The sequence below is a fragment of the Jaculus jaculus genome, chromosome 2, assembly GCF_020740685.1.
Source record: "Jaculus jaculus isolate mJacJac1 chromosome 2, mJacJac1.mat.Y.cur, whole genome shotgun sequence".
Classification (NCBI taxonomy): Eukaryota; Metazoa; Chordata; class Mammalia; order Rodentia; family Dipodidae; genus Jaculus; species Jaculus jaculus.
The window spans coordinates 43499313-43514848 of record NC_059103.1 but is presented as its reverse complement, the minus strand read 5'-3'; the positions used below and the strand labels follow the sequence as shown (position 1 = coordinate 43514848).

At 46.3% G+C, this 15536-nt stretch overlaps 2 protein-coding genes across 10 annotated transcripts in view; one reads left to right on the top strand and one right to left on the bottom strand.

The window, feature by feature from the left end:
* Positions 1-4711, bottom strand: part of Pias2 (protein inhibitor of activated STAT 2) — a 143622-nt gene extending 138911 nt beyond the window's left edge. For 7 of the 9 annotated variants that reach the window (XM_045142968.1, XM_045142969.1, XM_045142965.1 and 4 more), the window contains exon 1: positions 4582-4711. In XM_045142968.1, the coding sequence (XP_044998903.1) occupies positions 4582-4605 (24 nt within the window). In that variant the 5' untranslated portion in view covers positions 4606-4711. Of the gene's footprint in view, positions 1-4408; positions 4425-4581 lie in introns of those variants that run through there. The other 2 variants (XM_045142966.1, XM_045142967.1) reach the window with 2 other exon arrangements.
* A 237-nt stretch (positions 4712-4948) lies between these two features.
* Katnal2 (katanin catalytic subunit A1 like 2) overlaps positions 4949-15536 on the top strand; it is a 174837-nt gene continuing 164249 nt past the window's right edge. The window contains exon 1 of the mRNA XM_045144273.1: positions 4949-5202. The gene's annotated coding sequence lies outside the window, so the exon portion shown is untranslated. The remainder of the gene's footprint in view (positions 5203-15536) is intronic.

Genomic DNA, 15536 nt, shown 5'->3' with positions numbered 1-15536 from the left:
GCACCTACAACATGACCACTGCTGTCACAGTCAAGACTGCCATCAGAAGACTGTAGGAACTGAAGGATCAGTTCAGACATTCTAGCCTGCAATAATGGGAAATAGAAAAAAAAAATCTTGAATTCAGCTTTGTCTACACAGCAAGTTCCAAGCCATCCAGGGCTACCTACTACTTCAAAAAAAAGCAAAAAAATAATCAAATATTTCAGATTGCAGAAAGGATCAAATATGCAATAATCATTTCCCAGTATTAAAACAAGGCACTGATATTCAATTTATGAAAAACACCAAATTCAGGAGATAGTTTGGTTTATAGTTATGAAAAAAAAAAAAAACACATTACACACCCATACTCTCCAAATGTTTCTTCACTCATTCTACAAGACACACCAGGAACACATTCTCAATGCATGAATGGAGCCAAAGAATACAGGAAGGATGTCCATGAAAAAGACATAATGCCAATGACAAACAGATCCTCCTACCCACACTGCTACGTGAAGAAAAACAAGAGTGAACTAACCAGATAAAATTTTAGAAGGAACTTTTTGAAAAATGATTGCTCCCAATAACCTCCATTATTGGAATTGTGTAAAAAAGCAAGGAAAGAAAGCAGAAAGGGCTGACAAGTGGCTGAATAAGTGAGTATCTCCTCAAACCCAATTGTTCTGCCTCAACTTCACCGTGCTTACCTATTACAGACTATTTTAGGGGGAAGAAGCAAGATGGTAATAACAAGTCCAAGCTACCAGATCTTATGCCGGTGTACCAAGTTAATTCATAACTGGCTAATTAATTGATTCATAAAGTTGTCAGTTAGCAAGCCAGTACACCATCCCTTCAACTCCTAACAACAAAATGCTGTGAGTGAGTGATGAACTGAATAATTTCTTCTCTGGCACCTTAAAGTTTCTAAAAGAAGGCACACTATTATAACTAACTTTGACTACACAGACCACATTTTCCCTTTCCTAAAAGCTTCCCCTTCCTTTACCTCAGGATGATCTACTAAGTCAGATTTGTACCATGGTTCTAATGACAGACTAGAACAGATGCAGACCTAATGACTCAAAAGTCCCCATAGTGCCAAGAGGAAACGACAGAGGAATGTTCAGCACTAAGACATCTCTATCACACCCTCCAAGGCTGAGGGTCCATTGAGGAAGAGGTGGCAGATAGAATGTAAGATCCAAAGGAAAGGGTAGGACTGCTTACAATGCAATCTTCCAGACACAAAATGGCCTTGATACTCAAGACCTCACAGCTCTTGCTAACTGCTTTTTAGTCAGTTGTTTCTCCTCTGGTTATGTCACCTAAGAGTTTATCATTTAATGTAGTCCATGAATTTCAGAAGGGTGGTTAGGCTCCACCTAAACCCAATGGTGCCTGCAAAAAGTAATCAATCATGGGTTCTGAAGAATACAGACTCTAAAGCCAGACAACTGATGCTTAAAATCCCAGCATCCTTTCTCAAACTGTGATCTAGGCCAGATTACTTAATCTCTATTTCAATTTCTTCAGAGAATTATAAGAACAACAACATATACATGAAGTATTTAAGGCAGAGTAGACATATAATAAGCACTGCATTACAATGAATATATGTCACCATCATCATTGATGGCACTTGGAAGATAACATGGGTCTGTCCTAGAACAACTAAAGCAAACAACAGTGGCTAACTCTACCAGCATGCACTCACTCTGAAATGAATTCCTCCCTCTGAAAATTCTCACCTTCAAGTCTCTGCTGGTCACTTGGTTGGGGAGTGGGGGGTGTTGAGGCATCTTCTATCAAGAAAGATGCAAACCAGCTGACTTAAGGAAAGAGATGATGAAGCTTATCAAGTGAGGCAAAAGGGACTGGAGAGATGGCTCAGTGGTTGAAGGCACTTGCTTGCAAAGCCTGGTGGCCTGGGCTTGAGTCCCTGGTACCCATGTAAAGCCATATGCACAAAGTGGCACATGCATGTGGAGTTCGTTTACAGTGTCAAGAGGCCCTGGTGTTCCCCATACTCTGTCACGCTCTCAAATAAATAAAAAGAGAGACAAAAAAAGGGACAAAGAGGAAGGAAAAAGCTTCTCTGGTTTCCACCACTTTCTAGTTACCGGTTCCACTTCATTCTGTGCCCTGACTGTACTTTTCTGTCCTGTTTTAAGTTAATTCACTTTACACTAAACTTTCTCAAGGTCTTTCAATCCAAGTCCTAGAGAAGTTTCCACCAGCCCAAATTTAAAACCCAATATTCAGGGCTAGAGAGATGGTGTAGTGGTTAAGGCGCTTGCCTGAGAACCCATGTTCGATTCCCCAGGACCCAGCTAAGCCAGATGTACAAGGTGGGGCATGTGCCTGGAGTTCCTTTACAGTGGCTAGAAGCGCTGGCGTGCCCATTTTCTGGCCCCTTCTTCTCTCAATAAATAAATTTTTTAAAAAGTTTTGTTTTGGTTTGGTTTGGGTTTTCGAGGTTAGGGTCTCACTCTAGCTCAGGCTGACCCGGAAAGATTATTTTTTAATTAAAAAAAAAAAAAGTCAGGTGTAATGGTGCATGCCTTTAATCCCAGCACTGGGGGGCAGAGGCAGAAGGATCGCCATGTGTTCTAGGCCATCCTGAGAGTACACAGTAAATTCCAGGTCAGCCTGGGGCCTGGGCTAGAGTTGAGACCCCACCTGGGGGGGGGGGGGGAGCCAGGTGTGGTGCCACACGACTTTAATCCAGGCACACAGAAAAGTTAGGAGAATTTACTATGAGTTCCAGGCTAGCCTGAGACTACAGAGTGAGTTCTAGGTTAAACTAGGCTAAAATGAGATCAGTCTCTACCTCGAATAAACCAAAAGTGAGCCAGGCGTGGTGGTGACACATGCCTTTAATTCTAGCAGAGGTAGGAGGATTGCAGTGAGTTTGAGGCCACCCTGAGACTCTTCCAGGTCAGCTTGGGCTAGCGCGAGCCCCTACCTCCAAAAATAAAAAAATAAAACAAATAACTTTAACTTCAAAGTTCAATGTTCTCAACCCATCCTGAACCTAAAGCATCTAAGTATACAGGTGAGGCTCAGGCCTGGTTGTTTCAAAAGCTCCACAGAGGGAGTACTAAGCAACTAAGCACTTAAGCTATAGACAAGCTTTCCTACCAGGGAATTAGTATAATATACAACATGCATTAATGTACATTGTCCTACTTCTTTTTCACTGCCCCGAATGGGAACCTTGCACATGCGAGGCCAAGCACCATACCTCTCAGCTACATTGCCAGCCCTTCATTAACATAATTTCTCCTGGAAAATAATTCTTTTCTGACACAGCAGGAGGGAAATGACAATCATTGTACAAACAATCTTCCACATTCATCCTTTTACTGGTGTACCCTGAACCACCCAACCAACATCCTTTTCCCCCAAACAATAACCATACAAAATTAAATCTTTTATCAGATTCGCTAAACCAACCCTAACAACAGACTTATGTTATGCCAATTGGCAGCAGTCAATAACTTCAAGTCCACCCTCAGGTCTCCTTTGAAAAACAATTTAGGAAAAAAAAAAAAAAAGGAAGAGCCGAACGTGGTGGCTCACGCCTTTAATCCCAGCATTCGGGAGACAGAGGTAGGAGGAACACCGTGGGTTCGAGGTCATCCTGAGACTACATAGTGAATTCCAGGTCAGCCTGGGCTAGAGTGAGACTCTACCTCGGAAAAAAAAAAAAAACAACGAAACTCAGGGTTTCTATGTTTAAGTTTCCCACATATGTCGCCAGTAAATCAGCGTTCCATCACTTAGTTTTCTTTTGGTTAGAGCATCTCGAGGGTTATCAGTTTAGTGGAACCCCCACCCCACCCCCGGCCATGTAACCTTCAACCACCCCTTAGTTCAAATCTCTAGTCTACAAAAGTAACAACAAACCAAGGGATGACCTTGTTCCAAGGCTAAAGATGAAACAGGTTTTTTTGTTCTCCAACCTCAGCAAAAGTAACACACAAACCACACGACGACGGGGACTTTGCAGATTGCCTCCCGGGGCCCCAACACCACACCGGGGCCCAGGGGCCCAACCCTGAAGGCAGCGTCCCCCGAAAGAGCGCGCCGAGGCGCCCGCGCGGGTGGGAGGCGGCGGGCCTCGGGTCGTGACAGACCTCGCCGGCCCGAAGCATCCTCCGCGCCCAGGACGGCTCCTCGACGGTAACTCCACGTTTCAGGAGACCAGCGGTCTTCCACCGGGCGGGCGAGCGGCCGGCCAGCAGGTCCAGCCTCGTGAAACGGCCGCGGCCGCGGACCGCCAAGGTGGAGGCGGCCAGTGGGTCCACGTGCCCTTGGCGGGCCGCCTCCCCGCGGCGTCAGGTGTGCGGCCCGCCGTCCAGGCCCGCCGCCCCGGGGCCTCGCGCACGCGCAAACGCCCGCCCCTTCGCTCCCTCACCTCTCCCCGGCGCGCTCCGAGCGCCGCCAACGCCGGCGGGACGACGACGGCTTCCGCCCACCGGCCCCGCGTCCGCGGGAAGGCGGCGGCCGACGGCGGCAGCTCCCGCCTCCCCGGCGCTCCTCTTACTCCTCCCCCGCGGCCTCCCCTCCCTCCTCCGCGGCCCCGCTCACCCTCAACTCCTCGGAATCCGCCATTTTAGACCACCCGCGGGCGCCTCAGCCGCCACCGCTCCCCCTCGCGAGGCCGCCAACAACGACGCCGCCGCCGCCACCACGGCCGCCGCCGCCTCCTGCAACATCCTGCACTGGGGCGCCTCTCAAGACGCCCCGGCCCCACAGCAGCGCCGACCCCCGTCACGTGACCGGCGCGGGAAACCCCGCCCCTTCCCCCGCGGCGCGCCGACCGCCCCGCCCCGCCCCGCGCGGCGCCCCCTGCCCACCCGTGCGCGCTTCCGGCGGCGTCCACGAGCCCGGGCCGCGCGCGTTCCCGGCGTCCCCGAGCCCGGGCCGCGCGCTCCCGACGCCGACCCTCGCACGCACGCGCGCTGGCCTCAGAGCCGGACCGCTGCGTGCGTTGTTCTGCGCGCATCTGGAGGAGGGTCTTGCCTGAGGAAGTGACCGACGGGGAGAAGGGCTGACCAGGACTCGTGACCGGAACGTTCGGGAAGAGTCTTCGGGAGCCCTTCACGTGGTGGCTGTGGACTGGAAGAGGCCGCCGCAAACAAAGCCAGCGCCTTTCCCGTCCCCTCCCCCACAGGAGTCGGGTGGAACAGACCAAGAGTGGGCGCTCGGGTAAGCCATTGTGTTTCCCTCGTGGTGCAGGATGGGTGAGGTCATTGTGAATTGCCAACTTCCACCACTAATGTGCACGGATTCTTTGCTGACCTTGAAGGGAACCTCCGGGTCCTGGGTTGCACAGTTGAGTTGTTGGGGTGGGGCTAAGACAGTAAGAGCAGCCCAGAAGAACCCTGATGGTAGCTTAGCGGTTAAGACGCATGCCTACGAAGCCTAAGGACCCAGGTTCGATTCTCCAGGTCCCACGTAAGCCAGATGCTCATGGTGGCGCATGCACCTGGAGTTCTTTTGCAACGGCTGAAGGCCCTGGCGCGCCCATTCTCTCTGTTTCTGTGTCTAATAAATAAATAAAAATCTTTTTAAGGGCTGGAGAGATGGCTTAGCGGTTAAGCGCTTGCCTGTGAAGCCTAAGGACTCCGGTTCGAGGCTCGGTTCCCCAGGTCCCATGTTAGCCAGATGCACAAGGGGGCGCACGCGTCTGGAGTTCTTTTGCAGAGGCTGGAAGCCCTGGCGCGCCCATTCTCTCTCTCTCCCTTTACCTGTCTGTCTTTCTCTCTGTGTCTGTCGCTCTCAAATAAATAAATAAAAATTTTTTAAAAAATCTTTTTAAAAAGAACCCTGATAAATCTGAGGGGTCCAGGCTGGAGCAGTGCCCCCAGCGTTTAAACACTTAAAGCTTTAAGTCTCTGGTTCGATTCCCCAGGAGCCACGTAAAGCCTGATACACAAGGTGGCACATGTATCTGCAGTTCTTTGCAGCCACAGGAGGACCTGTCATGCTCATATTCTTCTCTTCAGTCCCTCACCTCCTCTCCTCTTTGCATTTTTTTTATCAAGGCATATGCCACCACACCTGGCCTCAGAAAGGTTTTCCAATTAATTCTTTTCCTACCTGTCATTTCCCCTGACTCCTCAACTTAAAAAAAAAAAAAAAATGCAGCCGAGCTTGGTGGCACACCACTTTAATTCCACCACTCAGGATGCAGAGAGAGGAGGATCGCCACAAGTTCTTTGCCACCCTGAGACTACATAGTGAATTCCACTTCAGCCCGGACTAGAGGGAAACCCTACCTTGGGGGGGAGGGGGAACAACAGTGAACCATTTGGCTCAAATTCTCATGCTGAAGTGCAGGCTCGCTCTTCTGTCCTTAATTCTAGAAACAGTTTCATGAGTCTTTGGAAAATGGAATGTGAAAGGAATGGGATGAGCCCTCTGTGCGATGCAGGTATTTACTGTTAGGTAGGGAATGGGATGATCCCTCTGCAATATACCAGACCCCCCTGTATCTCATTGTTTCTAAATATCTTTGTGATTACATAGCATAGAATGTAACCTTGTGACGTCTTGTAATTAACCCCCCCCCTTGTTTAACAGTATATGATTTTGTGGTTTAATTTCCAATCCTGTTTTTACTATGAACATCATGTGGTTATTTCCAATAAAAGCTGAACAGATCAAGACTGCATCAAGGTCCTGAACACTGGGATGCAGACCTGGTGCACCAGCTTTCTTCTTTCTTTTTACCCAATAAAACACTCCCTCACATTCTTTGAGTTGATGGTCTTACTTGTGCGGACCCCATAACATCTTCTGCAGGTTTTCAAACCCCTAATTAATGCTTCCCTGAGCAAAGAATTCACACTCCTTCTCTGACTATCATTTAGATTCACTTGTCACCTTCTCAGAAAGGCCTTCACCCACATTGCTGTGTTAATTCAAATGCCTTGTTGAAATTGGGCCTGACAGTGTTGACACATGCCTTTAGTTCCAGGCATAGGTAGGAAGATTGTCATTAGTTCAAGGCCAGCCTGGGACTACAGAGTGAGTTCCAGGTCAGCCTAGGCTACAGTGAGACCCTACTTCACCAAAAACAAACCAAAAAAAATGGCCTTAGAGGTTTGAGAGAGAGCTCAGCAGTTAAAGGTGATTGCTTGTCAAGACAACCCAGAGTTGATTCCCAGTACCCAAGTAAAGCCAGATGCATGGAGTGGCACATGTGGAGTTCCATTGCAGTGGCAAGAGGCCTTAGTGCACCCATATTCTCTGTCTGCTTCTTTCTCTCTCAAATAAATAAACTGTTGTTGTTGTTTGTTTGTTGTTTTGTTTTTCAAGGTAGGGTTTCACTCTGGTCCAGGCTGACCTGGAATTCGCTGTATATTCTCAGGGTGCCTCAAACTCACGGCGATCCTCCTGCCTCTGCCTCCCTAGTGCTGGGATTAAAGGTTTGCACCTGGCTCAATTAAATAAACTTTTTAAAATGCTTTTTATTTATTTGCAAGCAGAGAAAGAGTGTATCAGGGCCACTGCAAACAAACTAGATGCATGCATCACTTTGTGCATCCAGCCTTACGTGGACACTGGGAAATTGAACCTGAGTCTTTAGGCTTTGCGGGCAAATACTTTAACCATTGAGCCATCTTCCCACCCCAATTTTTTTTGTAATGAAGCCTTAAATCCAGTTGTGGTGACACAGCTTTGATCCCAGCACTTAGGAGACACGTGTATTACTGTGAGTTTGAGGCTAGCCTGGGCTAGAGTGAGACCCTACCTTTGGAGAAAAAAAATTAGGCCTTAAGGCAAGTGATGTTGCTTAGTGGCAAAGCCACTGTCTAGCTTAAATAAGGTACTAACCTGCCCTTCCCCCCCACCCCCAAAAAAAGGACCTAGGATGCCTCCTTACTTTAGTCCTTCCCAGGAACGAAGTGAAAACTAGAAGTTTAACCTGAGAATATCTTTGTAAAAGTAACTGAATGCTGTGAACTTGAGTCAGAACAAGTCCAGCTGACTCAAATAGGGAAAAGAAAAACTAATCAAGTCAGATGTCTCAGTAAGGCATTTCCATTTTTTACATATAAATGTCTGTGTTGCTTCCCAGGAGTTCTGATAATCATGAAGAAAAGCCAATGAAGATTCTTCACATGCCTTTAATCCCAGCACTCGGGAGATAGAGGCCACCCTGAGGCATAGTGAAGTCCAGGTCAACCTGAGCTAGAGCAAGACCCTAGCTTGAAAAACCAAAAAGTAAATAAATAAATAAAAGTTTTTCTATCCCACTGAGGCAGGTTAGGGTGACTGGGCCACAAAAATAACAAAGCAGGAATGTCCTTCTTATCTCTTGCCTAAAGGAATTCCCTAGATCTGTTGTTCCATGCACAACTCCTTGGGAAGGAGTTCTCCTGTCCTAGAATTAAGGTTTAGATCTGATCCTGTTTGGTTAGGCTCAGCCCCAAAACCTGCCATCATGGCTGACTGTCCTGTTTCAGAGCCAGCCCTTGAGTCCACACCAATCAACTCTATCTCTCAGAACTCTCCTGAGCCTGAAAGTGAAGCCCACTGCAGTAGATTATAAATCTACTTGGAGGGGTATAGCGTCTTCTTGACTGTTCCTCTTGCCTGACACCTGAACCCCAAGGCTCCTGCTCCAGTAAACGCTCCTGGTCCGGGCTTGCCTGTGAAGCCTAAGGACCCATGTTTGACTCCCCAGATCCCACGGACGGCAAATGCACACAATGACACGTGCACAATGTGGCCCACATGTTTGGAATTCAATTGGAGTGGCTGGAGGCCCTGGTTTGCCAGTTTTCTCTCTCTCTCACACACACAAAATCAGAATTCATTTTGCCACTTCTGGTTATTTGCTTGAGCCTTTTCCATACTGTTTAGATATTTTGAATTTCCAATTGCTACCAAAAATTCTCGAATATTAGTTTGTCTCCCTGAAGCTGATTATTAAATGGGGGTCTTTTCCTAACCTGTCCTCCCCAAGAGTCATTCAATATTCATTTAAAGGAAAACTTAGGCTTGAGAGATGGCTTGGACATTAAGGCACTTTTTTGCAAAGCCCAACAGTCCCAGGTCAGTTCCCCAGTACCTGCATAAAGACAGATACATAAAGTGGCATATGTGTTCACAGTTCATTTGCAGTAGCAGAAGAACCTGGCACAGTCATTCATTCTCTTTCTCCCTTGCAAATGAATGATCAGTACAAATATTTAAAATAATAATAAAAGCCTAAGTAGTAAAGGACATGTCACCTCTGTAGTAATGTAGATTGTTCAGCTGTGGTATAGATTTAGATGTCCCACTCTTTAAGAAATGCCGTGGGCCAGGCATGGTGGCGCACGCCTTTAATCCCAGCACTTGGGAGGCAGAGGTAGGAGGATTGCCATGAGTTCAAGGCCACCTTGGGATGACAGAGTTAATTCCAGGTCAGCCTGGACCAGAGTGAGACCCTACCTCGAAAAACCAAAAAAAAAAGAAAGAAAGAAAGAAAGAAAAAAAGAAATGCCGTGGGCTTAGATGATCCCTCAGCAGTTAAAGGTGCTTACATGCAAAGTCGGTCAGGCTAGGTTCAATTCCCAAGCTTCCCACATAAGCCAGAAGTAAAAAAGAAAAAAAAAAAAATCTTGCACTTACTCAAATCCAATTTCCTTATTATGTGGTATAATGTACTCTAGAAGAAGAGTAGGTGAGGACTGACATGCAGTAACTCTTGTTGCTATTCTGATAATTAAATTTTTACACAGTGTTCATAGATTGAGTCTGTAGGAAATTACCACAATAGGCCACACTGTTAAAAACCTCATAATTACAAGTAAAATATCTGAAGGTGATATATGTATAATATATATACACATGAAGTTAAATTATTAAAAGTGACTAATTTGTGTTTTTTTAAACTTAACACATTTAATGTCAAAAGAAGCTAGACAAATTACATGGGCCATATAATTCCACTTAGGTGAGAAAGAGAATCTCCAACCTCTAGGTGAGCATCAGTCGGCAGCTAACACATGAGGGAGTGAGGGGCCTGCTGAAAATAGTATGATGGCTGATGGTGGGAAACACCTCAAGCTGTGCATTGCACTTGTAGGACTTCCTCAGGAGTTACATCTCAATTTTCAGAAGAACTTCCTAGAATAAAGCATGTAACCGAGGAGCCAGGGTCCTCACCGAATGGCTGTGTAGAGCTGTGGCCACCAGGGTGCAAATCAGCAGGGGCCGAGGACATCTTCAAGGTACCTGTCATGCCTTCTAGCTGTTCTTCCAGGGCTTTAAGTTTATGCTTTAGGTTTTACACTTCTGCTTCCAGAGCCAGGTCATAATCAGGAGGGGCTACATCTCCTCCAGCCTCGGGATTAAGGTTCACATTTGAGCACTCCCCTGACTGCATGGGAGGAAGGAAACCACTCAGCATTTCCATCTCTCTCCTCATCTGTGAGACAGCTTTCCAGAGAACTATGTTCTGCTCCTTTAGCCACTGGATCTCAATGGATGGAAAATCCTTACTCATTGCTCCTTCATGCTACTGTGGTAGTATCTGGAATTCACTATGGAGTCTCAGGGTGGCCTTGAATTCATGGCGATCCTCCTACCTCTGCCTCCCAAGTCAAAAATGGCTATTTTGAAGCTAGGCGTGGTGGTCCACATCTTTAATTTTGTGGTAGGGTCTTGCTCTAGCTCAGGCTGACCTGGAATTCACTATGTAGTTTCAGGGTGGCCTTGAACTCATGGTGATCCTCTTACTTCTGCCTCCCAAGTGCTGGGATTAAATGTGTGCACCACCATGCCTGGCAAATGCAATTTTTTTTTTTTGTTTATTTTTATGTATTTATTTGAGAGCAACAGACAGAGAGAGAAAGAGGCAGATAGAGAGAGAGAGAAAGAGAATGGGCATGCCAGGGCCTCCAGCCACTGCAAACGAACTCCAGATGTGTGTGCCCTCTTGTGCATCTAGCTAACGTGGGTCCTGGGGAACCAAGCCTCGAACCAGGGTTCTTAGGCTTCACAGGCAAGCATTTAACCACTAAGCCATCTCTCCAGCCCAAAATATTTTTTAAAAATAGTTTTTTTGTTTACTGTGTATGAGTAAAGTTTCATTCTGAGTTTTATAAGCTGTAGAACATGATTATACCTGATTTCAGGACAGTAGGAATCAAACAAAATAAGGTATATAAGTCTTGGGTCTAAGAAACACTTTGTCATCTGTTTCCCCTGTATCCTTTAGGCCATTTAGGGTTAGCAGGGCCCCCTGCAAGTAAACTGAGCATGGCTAAAATCGAAACATAACCTTGAGCCTATAGGGAAAATCTGGTCTTCCTTTGCCTTTTTTATGCCACCATCTTGTTGGGGGCCAGATATATCAAAGAAGTTCCCCTTCCCTGGCATCCTGGTGAAGTAACTGGACACCTGGCCTAGAGGCTGGCTGGGTCCCTGTCAGTGAATTCCCATTAAAGACCCCAGTCTTGGCCTGGAGAAACGGCTTAGTGGTAAAGGCACATGCCTGTGAAGCCTAAGGACCCCAGTTCGCTTCTCCAGGTCCCACCTTAGCCAGATGCACAAGGGGGCACATGCATCTGGAGTTCGTTTACAGTGGCTAGAGGCCCTGGCGCACCTGTTCTCTTGAGCTCGCTCGCTCGTGCGCTCTCTCTCTCTCTATCTCTCTCTCTCTCTCTCTCAAATAAATAAATAAAAATAAATCTTAAAAAAAAGAAAAACAGTCTCAATGGAGTTTTCCCAGTTCTGGGGACCACCCCAGAGCTCTGCCTTCTTTCTCTTAAACTGTATATAATAAAGTCTTTCTAAACTCCATTCTCTGTGGTCTGTGGATTGTATTCATTGAATTCAAAGAAGAGAACCTGGAGACTGCTGGGCATGACGGCCCATGCCTTTAATCCCAGCACTTGGGAAGCAGAGGTAGGAGGATCATTGTGAGTTTGAGGCCAGCCTGAGACTACATAGTGAATTCTGTTATGCCCAGTTCTTGGCATCCCCAGTGACCACCAAGGAGAACCAAGCACATATGCAAAGGCAAGGAGCTTTATTTTGTGCTTAAACTCACACCTTCACCAACGCAGTGGATCTGTACAAGAGCCCGAGTACTGGGAGGGTAGGGTTTTTATAGGAATATGAACATAGAAGGAGATGGGTACATGATTGGTTGATTTAAACAATAACTGTACTTGTATTCTTCTGATTGGTTTAGGATATTGGTGGGAAAAGTTGGGGGCAGGGGCTAGGGGAATTCCAGGCAGGTTAGGTAATCTTCATTATGATGGGCTAAGTGGGCAGCAGTAACATATGTGTGTTTCTGATTGGCTGGGGCAGAAAGGCAGAAGGAACAAGTCCTGGATAAGTCTCAGGCATGTCCTGGGCATGTCTAAGGACTGGCTTAAAACTCAGGCCTAGCTAGGGCAAAGCCCTATTGAAGCCTGTAATGGAGTCAGTCTAGTTTCTGGGTCCTTCAATTCCAGGTCTGCCTAGGCTAGAATGATTTCCTACCTCAAAAACAAACAGGGCTAGAGATGGCTTAGTGGTTAAAGTACTTGCCAGAGGACCCAGATTCAATTCTCAAGGACCCATGTAAGCCAGATGCACAGGGTGGCACACGCATCTAGAACTCATTTGCAGTGGCTGGAGATCCTGATGTGCCCATTCTCTATTTGCTCCTTTCTCTGTCTCCCTCCCTCCCTCTCTTTCAAATAAAAATAAAATAAAATAAAACAAACAAAGCCAGGTGTGATAGCCACCTTTAATCCTAGCACTCTGGAAGCCAAGGTAAAAGAATATTAAACCAGATGCACAAGGTGGTACATGCATCTGGAGTTGTTTGTTGTTATGAGCATGTAAGGACCAGCATATGGTCCAGGGCCAGTTTAGGATAAACAAGTTTGTTGTGAGAGTAAAAAATGCAAAGTCAAAGCTTGTAAGCAAAACTAAGACTAACTGTGTGCAGTGACGTAGTAGAGATTAGTAGATGTGTGTGTGAAACTATTAGATAAGCATTGGAAGGTATAAAAACCCCAGCTGCTCAGCAACCATTGTCTCAGTCTCCCCGACACTATGACTGACTGAAAGGTTACTCAGCAGTCCTGACTGAGATCCCTGCGAGACACATCACCGATCCGAATTCATCAGCCCGACACTCTGTCCGAATGATCATCCGTAAGCCAGAGCACTAGCTTACGCCAGTGGACCAAGACTCGGCTTGGAGCGCAGCTCGAACCTCACGTTGGTCAGGTCGTAAAACGTCGTAAAACGTTGCAACTCAAATCTCGCATTGTCAGGTCATATACATGTTAGACTCGTTAGAAATATTCTTGTGTTAGTAATGTAGCAATGGATATACCTTGGTTATATATTATATTAGCTATAATATTATTTGTGATAGTTTGGACTTGCTTGTGCGTGACTTTCATCCCAGTAAACTCCTTTGCAAGTATACCAGTGTCTGAGTATCATTGGTCTTCGCCGGCGGAATCCTCTCAACCAATCATCTTTGAGAGTGCTCATGACATTTGTGAAGGGACCAAACTGACGCCATGACAGGCTTCAGTAAGGTGCTGTCCTAACTAGGCCTAAGTTTCAGTTTCCTAGAGAGGTAAACAAGACTTCTGGGAAAAACTATAAACAAAGGGCAGGCTGTTAATCAACAGTGACCCTGACATGTAGCGGCAGAAGATAGCCACCATTTTGTGCCATGGGGCTGAGGCTGTAAGACCCCCAAAACGAGGACCCCACGCTCCGCCCGGAAATGGCGACACCCCAAATCACTCCCAAGAAACGGTCTTGATGCGACCCACAGTCGTACACCACGCAGGGGTAGAGGACTGCAGAGCCCTGAATGCAGGAACGGGACAGCTTTTATATGGTTTCTAACAAAGCCTGTGCATTAAAACCAATCATTTCTTAGCATCAGGAGCCCGTGCAGTGTGGGCCAGTCGGTTTATGCCATTCCATAGTTTCTAAGCCAATCATTTTAAATTACTCAAGCCCACGCTCCATGGACCAATCAGTTTCCTATAACCTTAGAGGTCAGCATTTGGGCTCTTGGGTAGGGGGTGACAAAGTGTGGTTAAGATAGGCTACTAGGGCTTATGGTGCAAACAGTTTACAGAAGCTAGATAAGCAGTTTAATCCGTTACTCACTTCCCATCCTCAAGGGCTAGTCTTATGCCCTTTTACCTAGCTTTATATCGAGGGCGGTCTCTGACACAATGAGAAGAGTGACTTTTTCCTTACTTTCTAGCAGAGAGTAGGGCTTGGAATTTGAGGTATGCAGGGCCCCATTAAAGCTCCTTTTGGAGCGTTGATAGTATTTCTAGGCTCCTGGCTTCTTGGGCCTTTCAAGGCCAGGGAAAGGTAGCCACCATTTTGTGCTCTGAGGGGTATGGTAGGGAAAGATAGCCACCATTTTGTGCCCTGGGGGCTGTGGTAGAGGAAGATAGCCGCCATTTGTGCCCTGGGGGCTGAGTCAGTTCCTGGAGGCATGTCCAAACATGTCAGTTTCTTGCTCTTTTTGCCCCAACCAATCAGAGACGTACAATTCTAACTGCTGCTTGCCTAGCCAATTGTGTCAGAAGATGACCTAACCAACCTGGGAATTCCCTTAGCTGGGCTTAAAAGGAGTCTGCCTGCTTCTGAACTGTTGCCATTTTGTATGAATGGTTGACCACCACATTCTGGCTGATTCTGCGGAATAAATGCCCATTGTTTTTACATACTATTTGAGCCCAGGGTCTCTCCTCAACAATCTTTGGAACATGTGCAGTGGGTTATTATGCTCTCTCTTCCTCTGCTTCTTTTTTTAAAAGTTAAAAGCACCCAGTATAGATTTTTTTGTTTGTTTGGTTGGTTGGTTTGGTTTGGTTTTGTGTTGTGAAACAAGGTCAGTATTTCAGCTTCACATACTCTTGCCTCTACCTCCAGAAATATAGGCATGAACCACCATACATAGCTACTGGGAATTATTGATCCAAATCTAATGACAATATTCCCAGGATTTAAACAAAGCATTACAGAAAGAATTTGCCAGTGAGAAAGTAAAGCAGATAAACTGAACTATGATTTTTGCAAGATCTCACAGCAAAAGAGAAATACAATCTAATGCCTATAGGCATTAGAAAGCCCAGTCTACACCCCTTCTATTTAATTATGAAATGCCAAAGGGTAAAGATAAACCAGAAGTAAGTCAATACTTCCACAAACTACAATCTTGTTTTACAGCAAGCAGAAAAATTCAAACTCTTCTGGAGCTATGGTTTAGTGAGACAGCTCAGCAAGCCAGGACCTCACCTGTATTGAGCTACACACACACTTCAAAGCAATGTCAGTTCTACCTTAGCAACTCTCCTTTGGTGGTCAGACACATTCTGAAACTAGGCAATGAACTTATCCAGCCTGAACTGGCTATCGGTACATGTGCAGTAAGACAAAATGTCTTAAGAATGAGCTTTCAGGGAAAATTCCCTCGTTACCATCCTATATATGATTGGGTATGCATGTGTTTCAAATCATGAGAAAGGCCACGTATAATGAAAAAACTTAACATC